This window comes from Centroberyx gerrardi, chromosome 17 (assembly GCF_048128805.1).
Source record: "Centroberyx gerrardi isolate f3 chromosome 17, fCenGer3.hap1.cur.20231027, whole genome shotgun sequence".
NCBI lineage: Eukaryota > Metazoa > Chordata > Actinopteri > Beryciformes > Berycidae > Centroberyx > Centroberyx gerrardi.
In genome coordinates, this window is record NC_136013.1 from 20230228 (window position 1) to 20246858 (window position 16631).

The 16631-nt window shown below is 42.4% G+C and overlaps 1 protein-coding gene across 1 annotated transcript in view; it reads right to left on the reverse strand.

Moving 5' to 3' along the window:
- Positions 1 to 16631, reverse strand: part of alk (ALK receptor tyrosine kinase) — a 197952-nt gene that overhangs the window by 168355 nt on the left and 12966 nt on the right. The window contains exon 2 of the mRNA XM_078289347.1: positions 16345 to 16509. Coding sequence (XP_078145473.1) covers positions 16345 to 16509 — 165 coding nt within the window. The remainder of the gene's footprint in view (positions 1 to 16344; positions 16510 to 16631) is intronic.

Sequence of the window (16631 nt, forward strand, 5' to 3'; positions counted from 1 at the left end):
GTGCTTTTGCAGTGTCTCATTCTCCTCCTCTACTACACACACACACACACATATGCCAGTACATAAAGGAAAAGGTACATGCAAGTGCATATTCAAATGTACATGCACATATTGGCACATCTTTGAGGTGCATCGAAAAAGAATAAAGGTTTGGACTTGTAGAAATGAAACGGGGTGAGCAGAAGTAAAAACAGCTATTTATCTGTAAAAAGTTAAACCTATCATTACAGATTTAACAAATTGTGACTAGTCAGGACAAATGTGCACAACAACCTTGCCTCAAAAGAGAACTAGTCAGGGTCGAGTGGGCTGGAGTGAAATTTGCATCCCTGTAGGAAAAAAAAAAAAAAAAAAAGACACTTGGCCCAAGACTGAATCTTATTGCAATTTTCACCATGTAAATCCTTGAGAGATCCAAGGGATTGCTGTTTCAGTCGAAAGCGGTATCAGGAACATTTGTATTCCTCGACAAGGCTCCCCTTAGATTTGCTTTCATTTTACTTGGCCGGCCTCCAGAACACAGAGAAATGAACACGGGGAGCGGGAAGATTTTTAACCCCGACAAAAGTGTCACTACTTGCTAGTTCAAGCACGCCGGGGCAATTTAGATTGATAACTTTTTAATTCAGGGTTTATTAATGCTTAATCATTGGACAGGTATGCCGTGACGGAAGTCCATCGGATGCACATCCATCTTGATAGGGGAGATGCAAATGGGCCTTTTTATTATGCGAGCTCAAATAAAAAGGGGGGGAAAACAAGTGACTGCACACTGCTTGAGCAGACAGAAAAGACCTCTGACTTCCCCTGCTTCTGGAAGAAAAACGCTTTGTCATGTCTCCTTGTGAATGCGTCGAGGGGATTGTTTCCGCTAGTTCACTGGGAGCTGAATGGCTAATCAAAGGACAGCAACTGATAAAGGACAAGGATTGACTATCCTGGCTATTATACCACAAAAAGGTTTCTATGTGAATGAAAAAGATTGAAGGTTAATTTATGAAGGAACTGCGAAAACAGAAAATGAAGAACAATTATTGTGAGTCGGGAAGAACGGCTGACAATTTGATAACACTCTCTCAAACTCAATTAAGACAATATTTTGACAGGCTGTTCTTTCAGTCAAGACTTGATGCAGTCAAAGAAGTTGTAAGACGGGAGAGCAAAAAGCTTTTTTTTTTGTAAAGAGCTCATTAGCTCGGTAACCTTCGACATAGATGTTTGTGAAGCATTAGTTCTTCTGAGCAATCTGAAGAGTGACTGAACTCCCCAAATTATGTGTCACTGTCTCTTTATCTCTCTGTCAGTTGATATTCGGTTGTTTCGGTAAACATGCAAACAAAAGCAGCCTGATTCTGCCTCTTCAAAGAGCGACGGCAAACTGATTTATTTTCTGCATCACACTATACTGATACAGTTGACTGTGAAACCACTGCTGGCTCCTTTCCTTGACAAAACACATACACAGTGTGTCAGTCCTATCTAAACCCCTCTCCCTGAAACCCATTTGTTTCCTTCCTCATATTTTTCCTCTCCGCTCTGAAATAGGCTTCCTGGAACTGGAAAGCCCATCCAGCGAGCAGTAAGTCATATTATTCGACGCCAAGTAGGGGAAGAAAGAAGTCATTAAGCTCTCCTCGGAAGGAAACAAAAGAAGGCCACCGTTATCCATCTCTCTCGGTGCGTCTCGCCACCAAAACTTAGTTATATACATTTCCTCTCCACGTTCGCTCATCTCCTGCGTATCTGTCATCTTCACATCTTCCTTCCGCGCTAACATCGCTAATGACTTTCTGAGCAGGAGAGATGTGTCCCCCCCCCCCCCCCCCCCCGAGCCGAGGCCCTACCGAACCCGGCGAAGAAAGGCAGACGGATGGAAGTCGAAGGGAGAGAGAGCCGCGGCCTCGCTCGGGTGATGAGTGATGTTTCGGTCTACTTGTTTTGGCAAGGTGGTAGCTCGTCTCGGGGCGGAACGCCGCCGAGCGAAAGCCCCCTTCTTGTTTTGACCGGGCGCTTACACCTGTGAGACAGGTATGGGGTCGGTCGATAAGCCTGCGGCAGGGCTGGCTTCCTTCCACTCCGGGAAAAACACAAAACGAAAGAATCGAATGTCCGGGGATATAAATAAGACTGATCAAATGCCAGGCGCAATTTGCTGTCATCTCTTCTGTCTATCACCGTCAGAGACAATCTCCGTCTTTCTCGCTTTCATCTCTTTATCTCCGTCTTTCTCCTGCTTCCCATCTGGCCCGGCTCGTCCTCTGATGCCGACTCTAGCCCTTCATATCTCTTTGCTTTTCTCAGAATACTCCCCCGCAGCCTGCCGCCCTCTAATCCTTCCTCCAAAGTTATCTCATTCCGTCTTTGACAGGGTCTCGCTCATTTTATTATTATTTTATTATCATTATTATTTTTTATTTATTTTTTTTATACCATTCACGCTCCTCCATCTCATTCCCCGGCCGCCCTTTTCTGATCCATCACTTTCCATCACTATGCCGCCACCGCTATCATGAATAATGAAAAAAATAACAGAATACTGAAAATGAAGCGGGGGGGATTTTTGTGCCGAGTCAGCTCCCGCAGCACTGATGGTATTTCCTCTGGGTGAATACGGAGTCTTGGGAGGACGTGAATGCGCGTTCGCTATCAGAAGACGGAAGAAAGGAGGGCAGGAGGGGCGCGTGGTTATAGAGAGGGGAATAAAAAGGGAAAAGTAAATCAACATGGTTTCACCGCGCGGAAATGTGCAAGCCTCTGCATTTTTGGGTTTACGGCTTTGCGTGCATCTGAGAGTTTGGATGCGCGCACGTGTGTTTTTCAGTTGGCACGCACGCATCGCTATGTGAGTGTGTATCTGTCAGTGAGGTTAGACTGATGAATCGGTATATAGGCCTTTTGTTAAATATCAGATGTCGGTCAATCATGTTGTCCACCTCCGATATGATGGAGGTTCCTCTCTGACCACAGCTACATAAAAACAGTCTGTAAAACCTGCAATGAAATTGTAGTTTCTTTGCACATTTTATACATTGATTCAGTTGTTCAATTGTTCAGTGTTTTTCTTCTTCATTTAAAAGTAGTAAAAACCCTAAAAGAATTCTGTCTGGCTTTCAATGGAGAGTTTTAGTGTCCCATGATGGTCTGAATGCATTTCAAAGGCTTTTCCACTCTGCCTAGAATAACATGGGGGAAATATTGAATACTTGTAATTTTTTGATATTGACTACTAGCACAAAATACTGGCTATCGGCAGCTTCAATACAAAAATATTGCCACCGTTATCAGCCTTAAAAAACTCAAACATAATATTCATATATGCACAAATGTGTTTGTATATGTATGATTGTGTGTGTGTGTGTGTGCGCGCCTGTGCTTGCTCCCAAGCATTTGTGTATGCCTGCTGCCTGAGCTTCCTACCACTGTGGAGTGCGGTAAGCTTGCTCTTCTGATCCAGCCAGATTAGCTGTGATCTTAACAGATCCCGTCTGATCCAGCACCCATGGAGCACAGTGGTGTCTAAACACGCCTCTATCTCCATTTTCACACCAATTCAAAGGGTAGCTTACATTGCACTTGATGGGCCCTTCATAAATTATGCAACGTACAGCACACGCAGAAATATTAATACAGTATGATATTTAGAAAACATGATGTATCGTGTTTCATCCTTTATGGCTTTGTTGATCCTGGCCTGGTATTAATTTAAAAGTACGATTTTGAGCTTCATTTTTAATTTTTTTGGGGGGCATTTAAGGTCCAAGAACCATTTTTTAAATTTTTTTTTTTACTTCTGTTGATACTGTACCACCGTCCTTCACAGTCAATGATATAAACTATGGATTTTCTTCCCCTCTAACCTACCGCAGAGTAGGTAGTATATATATTGTCTGTGTGTCTTCACTGACACACAATGCTGTTTCAGGTTTTAAACTTAAAATATTTTTCCATATTATGTATCGTGCCCCTCAGTGCCATTTTTGGGACCTTTGATGGAGATGAGCCTAGAGGATATATAACATAAACCACACAAGGATTACCTTGATGAAAGATAAACAATCTAATGTTAGGCTGAATATTACATGGAATTTCCAGGGGTTGTTGTTACCATACATTTTTTTCAAATCATTAACTTTCTCATAAAACCCCCATAATTTTGACAAAGAGCAAAAACTTAGTACAAAGCAGGTGTCTCCACTCGGGCTCTCAACTGTATTTTCTTAGCTAGTTAGACTATTAAACAACTATTTTAAATAACACCCCTACCTTGTCTTCCTCCACATTCACTGTGAGTGTTCTTTAAAAAAAAAAGATCAGGGTTGGAGCATACTGCAGATGTGACCAGTTGAGGAACTGTAATCAGGATTGGATGGGGAGGAGGGCAGTGAGGCAAAAGACAAGGTGAAGGCTAAAACATGCACGAAAAATTCCCTGAGAGAAGATTATTCAAATCAAGGGAAATTCCTCAGAAAGAGTGGAGGTTGAACTGAAAAGATATTACAACTCACAAGCTATCCCGGCTCTGTTATTCAAGGTCACTTTACCCCTGCTACGCAGTGCAGTTAGGCAGCAAGTCAAGCTATTCAATTAGCGGCAACTCTCCCCAAATTGAGATTCAAAGCACTTCTTCCAACAGAAGAGGGAGGAAAATGATAATCTCTACCCATGGATGGGTGCTTTAACCTGGGGAGAGCGATGATAAAAGAAAGCAAGAGAGAGAGAAGGGGAATCCGGGGGCCCGGGGCTGAATTTATGCAAGGGGATATGGAACCGCGTCGTCTTCCATTCAGTTGAATAAGCACTTATAAGTGCTGGGGAGTGTTAATGTAATGTGAAACTTGTACAGTACAGGGGCCGCGGGGAAGCCATATGGCGATTGCAGAGAAAAGTCATGAACTGCGGCTCAAAAACCGAGCGTTAGCATCGACTGCTGCTGGAAAGGCTGTGGGTTTTCTTCTAATTATACCATTACATCTGAATACACTGCGAAGAAATATGAAAAAACTTTCCATTAAATAAACTTCAGGAACAGCAGAGCTCCTCAATTGGTTCTTCGATCGCCTGAGAGCTTGTGAATCGACGCTTAATCATAAACTTGTCGCTGCAAAGGTTAGGCTCCATTGCCCGCTGTGACACTTTCTATAAAACCTCTATGAAACCTTCTTTAAAGCTTGTATCCTGAACAAGTTGATATACAGAAAGAGTCCCTGTTGTACCTTTGTGTGCCAAATCCCAGCACAAGTCAACATACAGGTTTAATAATCCAGCTGGCCTTTGACATGCACAACAAACAACGCTCTTTGCTGCTGCAGGTGAGTCCCTGGTGGAGCCCAAAGCAACATAGAACCATCCCATCGTACTAGAAATCTGAATTACTAAGAAAACATACAGTAAGGCACGGCTTTGTTTTAGTTAATAAGCGAGTCTGCCGAGAAGACTGACTCTGAGAAGCATTCTTCTTTTTTCAAGAAGTTGATGACACAGTGAATTACAAACCACCCAAGTGTGACAAATGAATTGGGTTTGTACACAACATGGACACACACACACACACACACACACACACACACACACACACTTTAATTAATTCAACCATGACCACATAATTCAACAACAGTGAGAAGCATGTCGTTAGTTAATGTAGTTTTTGAGTCAAGAGTTGTTTTCCTCCCTGTTAACCAATTTTAATCCTCCCCTTGCTGAGCCGTACATAAATAACTCTCAAAATGGATTCAAAAGTTTGTTCAAAGTTACTCAGACCAACTTTCAGAAATTAATTATTTTCTAAGAGCAAGGCGGAGTTCACCGCGTTGCTAAGGAATTCAACATTGTGAGTGCTTGAGGGTTGTAGTAGCTCAAAAATAACAGGACGGCCAAAATAATTAAAAGTAAATGGTGAGCAAATGTAAAGGAGTAAATGGAAAAATAAATGATTCATGTTCAGAATCTTGACAGATGTTTTGACATCAGCAAACATATTGCCAGCAATCAATGGAGATATTGCAAATGTGTTGGTTTAAAATAACTGCCTATTGAGTAGTGCAATGTAAAAGCATTGGAAATGTTCATATTTAACACTCATGTAAGGTGTTGGAGTAAAGAAGGTTGTGATTGAGAAGCAGTGCGGTCTGGACTTACAGTAATTTGAATTTGATTACAAAAAAACGGAAACTAATCAGTTATAGTTACTGAAAAAGTAATTCGAATACAGCTATTTTTAAATAATAAATGATTGAGTATCGATTCCTCAGTAACATGTTCTAACGGTAAAAAGACTTTGACACATACATCATTTTATATACACTGAAATAACTGTTATAATGGTGAATCATTATTGTGGATTATTGGAGCACTCCAATGGATTACATTGTAAATATTACTTTTAAGTAGTTAGTAATTTGTAATAGATTACATTTTAAAAGTAATCATATAAACCCTGCAGCTTGCAAAATTTAAAGTGAATAATTTTTCTAAGAATTACTCATTTTTTTCATTATGATAATTGATTTTGGTACATACAGCATCTGCATACTGCAGATTGGTACATACAATATTATATGAACCTGTTACTTTGCATGCCATGCCCACCAAAGGATGCACCATAAACAAACCTACTCTCATTCCCTCCTCCAATCCAGCGCTTCATTAGCTTTTATTGACCAAGACATCACGATTCGGTTTTCATTTTCAATTTTGTGAAAATAATTACTATCTGTTCTGATGCCAGTTGTGGTGATAGCGACGCTAGTGCCGCTTAATTAATTGATTTATCTCCGGGTCACTTCTCAACGATATGATTTTTTTTCCTCCCCATCTGGTGCGCCTATTATATGTGATAAAACCTCAACACCAAAGCAATCAGGAGCAGTTTCCATTTCTCCCGTCTTTACGCTTTATCTTGCCATCATCACAAGCTTGATCACGTGTGAAATCTACTGCCCATTCTTCTGGAATTTGTCGACGCTATGGCTTCTTTGGCGCCGCTATCGCCCAACCTCTGCATCTTCTTATCAGCGATGGTATTATATTGCCCTATGCACTGAGGAGGCTGGGAGGATTAGAAGGGGGGTATTTCTGAACAGTTTGAGCCTCCAAATGAGAGCTAGAAATGGCACTGCCATAATTTCCATCTCCAAAAATGGAATCTCCAATTAGTCTGGCTTATATTAGTTTGCATTTTGCCATTACCAGACAGCGGTATCCTTAATTTGAACTTAACAACTCCACTTCTTCCTCTCTGCTCACCTTCCATTCATACAATCCTCCTTCCACCTACCAGATGTAACAGAAGCAGTGAAACTAAAGGCAGGGAGGTTTCTTTTCAATTTTTTTTAAAGATGAGACTCCCTAAAATAGATCTGCGGTGCACAAATACTCCTTTGAAATAGGTGAGACGTTTAAAAATTCAGAGCTTTATCCACACAAAATGGTTTCATTTGTTCAACGGGAGGGGCAACAACTTTGCTGTGTGAACCACACTAAACCTGGAGAGAATGAGCCGGGCTTAAGGGGAACAGTTGTCACTGAGCTTATGCGTCTTAATCTTTGATTCGAATGACTGATGTGAAAAGCAGAGGGAGGGCAAAAGTGTACAAAGGGCAAGAACTGCGAGCAAGCTTAAAAACACGCGAGCCTCTTTGATGTGTGAAGCTTCAAAGACCAGCAGGGGAACCAGAGCGAAGGCAGAGCCCTGCCCAAGACGGCGGATGAATCAGACCCTCCACTCACCTCTGCACGTCCCCAGTAAAAGCAGAAGTGTGTCTGATCACAGCCCCAGGGAGTCCTGGACCGCCACACACAATGTATGTGGGTGTGTGAATGCGTGCATCTGTGAATGTGCATGCCGCCGTATGTGTGTGTGTGTGTGTGTGATCTTGTGGATGCTCTCTTACCAAAAGAGGAGCCTTCAGGGAGGCACCATCAAAAGAGCCTAATTAATCAAACCTAACGCAGCTGGGGCGCAGGTGGAACACCAAAGAGGGATTCTAGGAAAAGACCCATGTTCCCCCCCCTACCCCCACCCCTCCTCCTTCTGCCCCGAGACCTCCAGGAATACAAGTCTCTCAGCTGCTGTTGGCATGAATTTACTTCAATTGTATAAATGGGTCCAGCTCCGGTGCACAATCTAGCCAAGACCAGGTAATTCCATGGATGAATGCGGGTCTGGGCCCTTACTTCACCATTACACACACACATCCTCATTGGCCTCATGTTCAGGTCAGGATCAATAGGCTGATAGATTGAGTTAGGACAGATATCTTGGCAGCGGATGGGGTATAGGCATGGGATTGAGTATGGAAGACATTGGCCCTCAAGAAACCAAACGATCTGACCTTTTAGGATCGATGATCCACTCAAGACTAAGTGAGAAGCGTCTGGCAGCTAAAATAGCTTCACCTAATATCCGAGTGTATGAATGCATTTTTGTTGCCCCAAGGCAAGTAAACGCAGAAGTAATTGATTGACTGTGTTCTGGTTTGAATAAGTTTAAAAGTGCTTGGCACACAAATGAAAAGTTCTGTATTACTTGTTCGACATGCTATCATCCATCAAAGTGTTCTCGAATACTTAGAAATCAAGTGCCATCCTGCACTGAATTTACTGACAAAGCATGCACTATATTATGACTTTATAATGCACATCACAAGGGACAGCAGTGACACATTGGCTGGATAAGTCTAGGTTCCTTTCCCCTTAAGGCATTCATGACAATTGGAACCACAGGCAACATGCTCGGTTACAAAACACACACACACACACACACACTCACCCTCACACACACATACAGTGAGTGCTTTGGGAGAGATGTCAACAACGTAGCACAAGCACACTAATTGGATAGTCTACAGACTGTATCCTAATTACATCAGAATGAACGTTGGGATAATGAGATTTTTTCTGTCTTTGAAAGGTATGCTGTACTTGTAATTGCTTCCTTCTGTTTTATTTGTCTTTTAACCATAGTTCATTAAACGAGAGAGAGCGGGAGAATGGAGAATGACAGCGTCTCCATATCTTACACAGGTAATTATTATCCCAGGAGATGCGGAGGGCTTGCCAGGAAGAGGGCGCCATCCTCTGTTGGAGTAAGGAGCTGTTGAATCGACTGATTGCAGAGGCCATAAGATGAGGGCCTCAACGTTGGACTGTATATTTTCTTCAGCCTTCGGTGTTTCACCATAGTAACACATGTTAGCAGATTGCATGTTTTAATCTAGTTACTAGAACTAGAAAAAACAAAACAATAAAAAATCCTTGTTTTTTTTCCACAAAACACAGACACAAATTTCTTTTCTCCTCAAAGCCAGGAAGAGGTGGTGAGGTAATTGTGGTGGTGTAGAGAGTTGGGTATAATTAAGACACAACCTCAGGCAGTGGGGGTAGTTATATATTATTGAAACAACACAGTGACTTGTAAAAAGTGATGAGCTTGGTGAAGCGCCGATGCGCTCTGTCGACCTTGGGTTTTATAGTCCGGGGCAGTTCATTAACAGAGCGGGGTCGAAGGCGTGCCATTTGCTGCATTATTGACACTGAGCCGAGTCTCAGGTCCCCCGATGACATACTTGACATCGAAAAAGGGAAACGACGCAGTGAGCTCACTGGGACGGGCCCTCAAGGTTAGAGGGCGCATTAAAACCTGGTCTTTCAACACCTCATGGGTCTCCATGGTGTGGTGAACTCTGGGCTCCCTCAAGGCTTCACCATTGATGAGAAGACAGAGAAAGAGAAAGGCAGCCTTGGCTAATCTATATTGGGTCATTAGCAGTGGGTTAGCGATCCTGAGAGGTTGAAAGGGAAAGGCCTGGAGGGAGTCCAGGAGCTTGAACTTCATACATAGCACCTGCCATTCATCTTGGAGCGCCTCACTGAGGTGCCTTTGACTTGCTGTGTTCGACTTCTTGCTCTTCAATAGTGGTCTATTAGCAAGTCTATACTGCTGAATGATTATAACGACCTCAAGTTAAAGAGTAAAGCTTGTTGTCCTTAGGCAGGTTATCTAATATTTACCCATCTAAAGATCATTTCTGAGGCATTTCTGCTTTTTTTAGGTAGTCGAGCGTGAAAATATTGGAGAATGAGGGGGGTCATAAAGGTCATGAGCTGGATTCAAACCTCTGACAGTGCAAATGCACTGTGTCCTATCGCATTGACCCACCAGGTCATTAGGCCCCTACCCATCTAATCTAGCTAATTATTTCACTTGTTACTGCACTAATAGGGGCATTGTCTCCCTTGGAACAACATCCTCTATAGAAGCCACATTTCCTTGCGGTGCACCCTCCAGAAGAGGCTTTTCAAGGTAAACAACATGCCTCTCTTTAGTTTGTAATTTCTGCATGATGCTCAGGCCTTTTTGAAATCAAGCTGCTGCAGTGCACTGTATGTTTTGCCTTGGGCTATGGTCTAATCACACTCTTGACATACAGCAGGGGTGAGGACTCTCACCCCTGCTGGCTCATGCGTGTACTTGCAATGCAAAGAATACAAATTATAACGTGTTATTCTATTTGTAAGCTGCTGCCAGTGTAACTGTTCTAACTGCCACAGTGTTCTTCTTATAGTCCCAGACATAGCCTATAGGTCTGACAAGCAAAGCGTGTTGCCATGGAGATAGTTGTTTTTTTCTTTGTGTATCCTGCTCTTGCCTTGCGTATCAGATCAGGTCAGAGACGGAGGGACCAAACCCAAGGCACAGTGTTGCACGCCCAAATGCCAGGGCTGTTATGTTTCAGCTCCAAAACCGAAAAGTAGAACAAATTGCCTCCCATCCAAAGTAATGCTTCATAATTATTTGCCCGGATAACAAAGGTTCTGGGGGGAGAAAAAGCCGTTGGGACGACTGGGCCATTCCTCCCCGCGTGGCAAGTGGACCATCGATCCGCCCAGATGCAATCTCACTAGATAGAGGTGAAAGTAACCATGGAGTAACAAGTTTCGTTCTGGCTCATTTTAAATCAAACTTTGAGAAACTTGGTGTGGAGCTTCCATTAAATGTAGAATCACCCACAGTATTCTTAACCAATTTATACTTTCTGGACTGTGCAGGGGCCAGTGTCAGCTCAGGCCATTCCACCCATATGAAAGTGCTCAGAAAGGTATTCCCCGGAGGCGTCACTGAGGCGCTGTAAAAGGCACTTTAAAGTTTGTGATGCAGCTAAATTCAAATGCCCACCAGCTGGAGCCGTCACTTTGCCCCATGTTGCTGTTTACCCTCCTTTACCCTCCTCCCAAAGAGCAGATATATAGCCACTCGCCACTTCACAGTTGGTTCACAAAACAGCTGATGAAGAAGAATCCACTGCCAGCCATTGTTCAAGCCAAGAGCCCCAAAAAACAACAACCCTTTTGCCAAGCCAGCTACACACAACAGTGAACTCTATGTGTGTGTGCATGCGCTTGTGTGTGTATATGTGTACAGACTTGCGTCAACACTTGAAAAGAGCTATATATCTTCACTAGATGCAGTACCTGAAGGCTGCAGAGTGGATTTCAGCCCTCAGTTATTCTCACTGCTCTAGGTAAGGAGTATGTGAATTAGACGCACTAGTAACTATTAATTGAATCAAGTGGCTTGGTGAGGACTACATCTTCTCGCACAAGCAAATAGTGCAAAATTGCTGAAAACGCTAATAACACAATTCTAAGAAAATCTCATTAGGTTTGATAGATGTTGAGAGTTGCATTGAAATGACAGCATGTGCACACAGATGTGGACTGGATGTTTTTTGAAAGATGTCATCGCTAGACGGTTTGCACAGTAGAATAGGTCCTTCATTCTTTCTGTATTTCTACCACAACATTTATTATGAGATAATGAGAGAGTATAATGAGATAATTGGCTTGCTAATTTCTTTCTTCCGCCGTGTTTGTTGCTGTGCGTTACTCCTTTCTGGTACTGCATAACACCGTGTCATGGGAGATGAGCGGAGTGCGAGCCTTGGGCTTCGAAATCACGACACTGCAGATGTATCCTCTTTGTTGAGGTTGGGAGGTTGATAATACTGTAGTGTTTCACACCCCTGGGCATTCCAGAGACCATGCCTTTGCAACAGTCAAAGTCTGTGACAGTAGTTCATTTACCGTAATTACTATTCTCTAATTTCCCAGTACTTATGTGAGGCATTATTAAGTGTGCTTGTTTGCCAGGAGCATTTAGAATTTAAGATTGTGCTGGTCCTGTGGATAAACTGAGCCGTCTATGGCAGATGTTCTTGTTTTGGTCCACAAGGAATGAGATCTGTACAGACAATGTCGAGGCCCTGTGTGAAGGTATCGAACCTCCACTTACATTGTAGCCACTGTGGGATGAGAATGTCGGCATCTGTAAGCCTTTTCTCCCTCTCTGCATCTTTTTTGCTTTTTTATCTGGAATCCTATAATGCTCAGCCCTGCTTGGAAAATCCAGATGACTCCCTGAGTTGGCAGACGACAGAGACAGCCTCGGGGCCACTCCATTACAAACAAACAAATCAACGGCTCCAGCAAACAGCGTCCTACTGGATATCTCCCCCTGCCAGTCAGCTCCGAGCTCCAACTCATGTTCCTCTATTCTGTCTGCGAGAGCGAGAAATCAATGTGTAATCATATTCACACTATTCTTTGGCAGGAGACGTCGGGGGCAGACGCATGGAATTGAGACGACCCGTTCTACGCAACAAGGGCACAGGAGGAGCCAAACGCATCCAAATCATTTTCTGTCTTTGTTTCTCCTCTGTCTCATGGTGTCCTGATTTTCCTTTAACTCTCAGCGCTGTTGAAATCTATCTAGATTGCACTCGACAGAGGTGACTCATTTCCAAACGATGCGATTAGTGTCACAGAAGAAGCATTTGCCGATGAGATCGTTTTTGCACGGTTTGGTTAAGTGGATATGTATATCACACATTCCCTGACCTTTACCCCCCCCTTCACAGTTTGTGCCGACGCTGCAAGTCACCACCTGTTAGCCAGCCGCTGTGGAAAAACATTCCACTGTGCCCTCTCACATCAAAAAGGGCTTTAGTGTCATACCACTGCATGATAACTGCTATGATTTTTCTTGATCTAAATGCTAACCATGGTCTTTTATGCTAATTGCCTTGCCAAGAGCGTCGCTGCCTCAAGCTGTTCTCATTAGTTACTTTAGCCGTAGCGCTAATGTGGCTAACCGCCCCCACATATCAGCCATAAGGGAAGAGTAGGGCGCAGTGTGTTTGCTTGCTGAAGTCACACGCCAGCAATGGTCAGGGAAATAATGTGTGCATTAAAGCCATTTAACATGATATCACACTGAGGATACAATGTCAAAAAGTAAAATGTGCCAGATCAAATGAAAAAAAAAAGTATTTCCTAGTCAAATATACAAGATGATCTGACATGAACCTTACATATGCCATTTTTGGCATCGATTAAGACAATCAGATATGTGTTCACATGACAATTTCAAAAGGTAGAGTATTTGACTTAATCGGGTTACAATTGAATAATACGTGTACATGTAAATGTACTGATTGCCAGCTTCTATCCATTACACTATTGTTACTACCCGGCTCAAGGAAGTAACAAAGGAGGGGAGACATACGCCAAAGTAAAAGCCATAACAATAATTTATTAACTAAAACTAAGGGAAAATAACTAGACAACACAAACTACATCAAACCAAAAGAACGGAACAAAAGATGTGCATTAAGTGAGGAGGGAGAGAGACACTGATGGTCTGAAGGCTTTTTAAGCCCAAGGAGTTCACCGGGCCCAGGTGCACTCCATCAGCTCTGATGATGACTCCACCCACCAGGCTCCTGCAAAATGCAGAGCCAGGAGAGTGGGAGGGTCTTCACACTATACAAGGCAATACTTATTCATCAGTGAACTACTATTTACAGCACACACTTTTCAGTACAAAGCATTGGTAATTCACTCTTTATAGTGGCTGGACTTCTGCTTCATCCTAGAAAGCTCACTGTTTAGTCATCTTCTGTCTGCACAATATAAAGCTAGTTACCAGCATCGCTGGATAAAAGACACACGTGCATTTCCCAGCTTCAAAGTTGAACATCTTACAGCAGATAAGTTAGGTAGAAAACAGCTCTAGCATTTTCACAGATCACAGCCATTAAACATTTCATCCCTTATTTCCATCCCTTTTAAATTGCAAGCGCCAGTGAAAGGTGTGGAGACAGCAGCTCGCCTGGCTCAATTATTCAAAACACGCCAACTCTATTGTGGCTAACTGAGGGTTGAACATGATTATGCACATATATTTCCTTTGTACTCTGCGTCGCCTACCTTCAATCAGGATGAGCTTCTTTTTTTTTGTTGCACAAATGCATGCATGACTTTGATTATGGCTGCTATAGGGTCAGGGAGAAGAGCGCAAAGACCTGATGTCATCTTTAAGTACATCACTTTATAGATAATTTCTTTAATATTCCTGCATATCATATCCATTTTTAATTTTAATTCCTTCATCCTCCTGCCTTGGGAGCTTAGCATCCTTTAGATTAACATTAGAAATGCCCATTTTAGGTGGACAGAGAGAAAAGTTAGCATTACTTTTCAGAAACCCTTTTTAGGAATAATTTTGTATATCAAAGTCTGTCAAGGTCTTTAATTGTGGAGGTGTTGCACTGGGCCTTAGTTTGGATGAATATTTTATGTACCTATCAAGTTGAAGAGTTTACCAATCCACATCCAAAGCATCCATGAATATTCAATGAAAAAGTCAAGACTAGTTTTGAGGACAAGAGATTGAAAGGTCATGACAGGGGATGAAGAGGATATCTCCTTCTAAAACTGGTTCGCATTTCCTAAATGCTGTGACAGAAAACAATCGGCAGTACATATATACTATTACAGTTTTATCTGTAGAAATACCCCATGCATGCACACAGAGAAATATACTAAATTTGTTTCCTGGCATCCTCCAATTGTATTGGCAAGTTAATGTACGTGAAAAAAAAGAAAACAAAAGTTATTTTTGCCAGTCGATACTGATAACAGACAGCAATCAAAATGATCCTCTGTGATTTTGCTTGTGTTGGTTGACATTGTACTGTTGTTATTTTTATCTGGGGATTTTAAGAAAAACACATTGCCAGTCAACTGGAATGGTGGGTTGACATTCAAAGAGAAAGTGTTGTTTTGTCTTTGGTGAGGAAACAAGGCCAGGGTCAACTCCTCACACTGCATTTCTACTACTGGTGATGCTTCAGCCATTGAGCTGAGCTAACACACACACACACACACACACACACAACACACGCACGCACGCACACACGTAGTCTGCCTCCATTTACAACGTACACTAGATACACAAACATCAATCATTTCTACAATCCACTCACACTAACTCCTCTCTCTTACCAGTCAATATATTTCACTTTTTCAATTTCATCCAGCACTCCACCCTTCTGGTCTCATGGACGTCTGGCTCATGATGGGGAAAAAACATTTAAGGAAATAAATAGACCCTACTGTCTCCCTCCATTTCACCATCACCTCAGGAGATAAGACGACTGAAACTTTTTTCTCATCTTCCAGAGTATGAAAATGAATGATGCTGGAGGATACAGACGATTCGAAGGCAGGGGGCTACAAGATGTATCAGACTACTGGAGCAGCAAACTATATTCACTCAACTCTTTACCTGGGAGAACTTCTTTATGAAGAGCAATATCTCAATAATGGCAAACATGCCATTCTGCCTCATTGTTTCAGTACATAAAATTGTGGGTAAGTCAAGGCAATCAATGTTTGGAGGAGATTTGACAAGAATGACTGACAAAGGGTGCATGTGCGTTCAATAAAGCGTCCTGTATGATCACGGCCTAATGAACCATTTCTTGTGACATATTGGTTGAATTTAAAGCCATATTGCACTTAGTTTTAACATGGGGCAATTGACCACCATGAAAACTAGAATATAAACTAATCACCAAGATCTGAATCCTGAAAAATGACATTTAACACGTTTGTGAACAGATTCAGCAACAGATCCTGCTTTTAAGACAACAAAGCAGTCCTGGGTCCGTCGTTATTGTGCATTTCTATTCTTGGTTTACACTAAAATTAAAACAGTGGGATCTGTTGTTGAATCTGTTAAATGTCAGTTTTCAGTCTATTTTCGTGGCCTCATTCAAATGAATGGGAAGTAAAAGTCCGAACGCTACAAACTCGTCCAGCTGCATCCGATCTTAGTGAGTAGTTTATATTCTGGTTTTCATGGCGGTTCAAAACTAAGTGGAATATTGCTTTAAAGCAGCGTAATGGCATGCCTGCAGACTCAACAACATGTAGCATGAAAAGCAGCAGATTGACGAGTTTGGTTGAAAAATGAAATTCCCCTGCGAGGGGGGAAGGTGATACCTTCAGTCTTACCTTCCTCCCACCCCTGGGGGCTTCCTCCCTTCTTTTCGGCCTTCTCGTTCCCTTCCTCCCGCGGGTCCCCAGCAGCAACTATGCTCCAAGTGAATTCTGGGTTAGCCCCCAGGCGCTGGTCACATGTTTTGCTATTGCCACGGCATCTGTGATCTGGTGAAATGAGAGACATTTGTAAAATAACCTTAGCTGTTCAAGCCCCGATCTAGAATTTTGTTTAGCGATATACATTTTAAGTATATTCACACAGATTTATATGTAAAAGTTTGAAACAT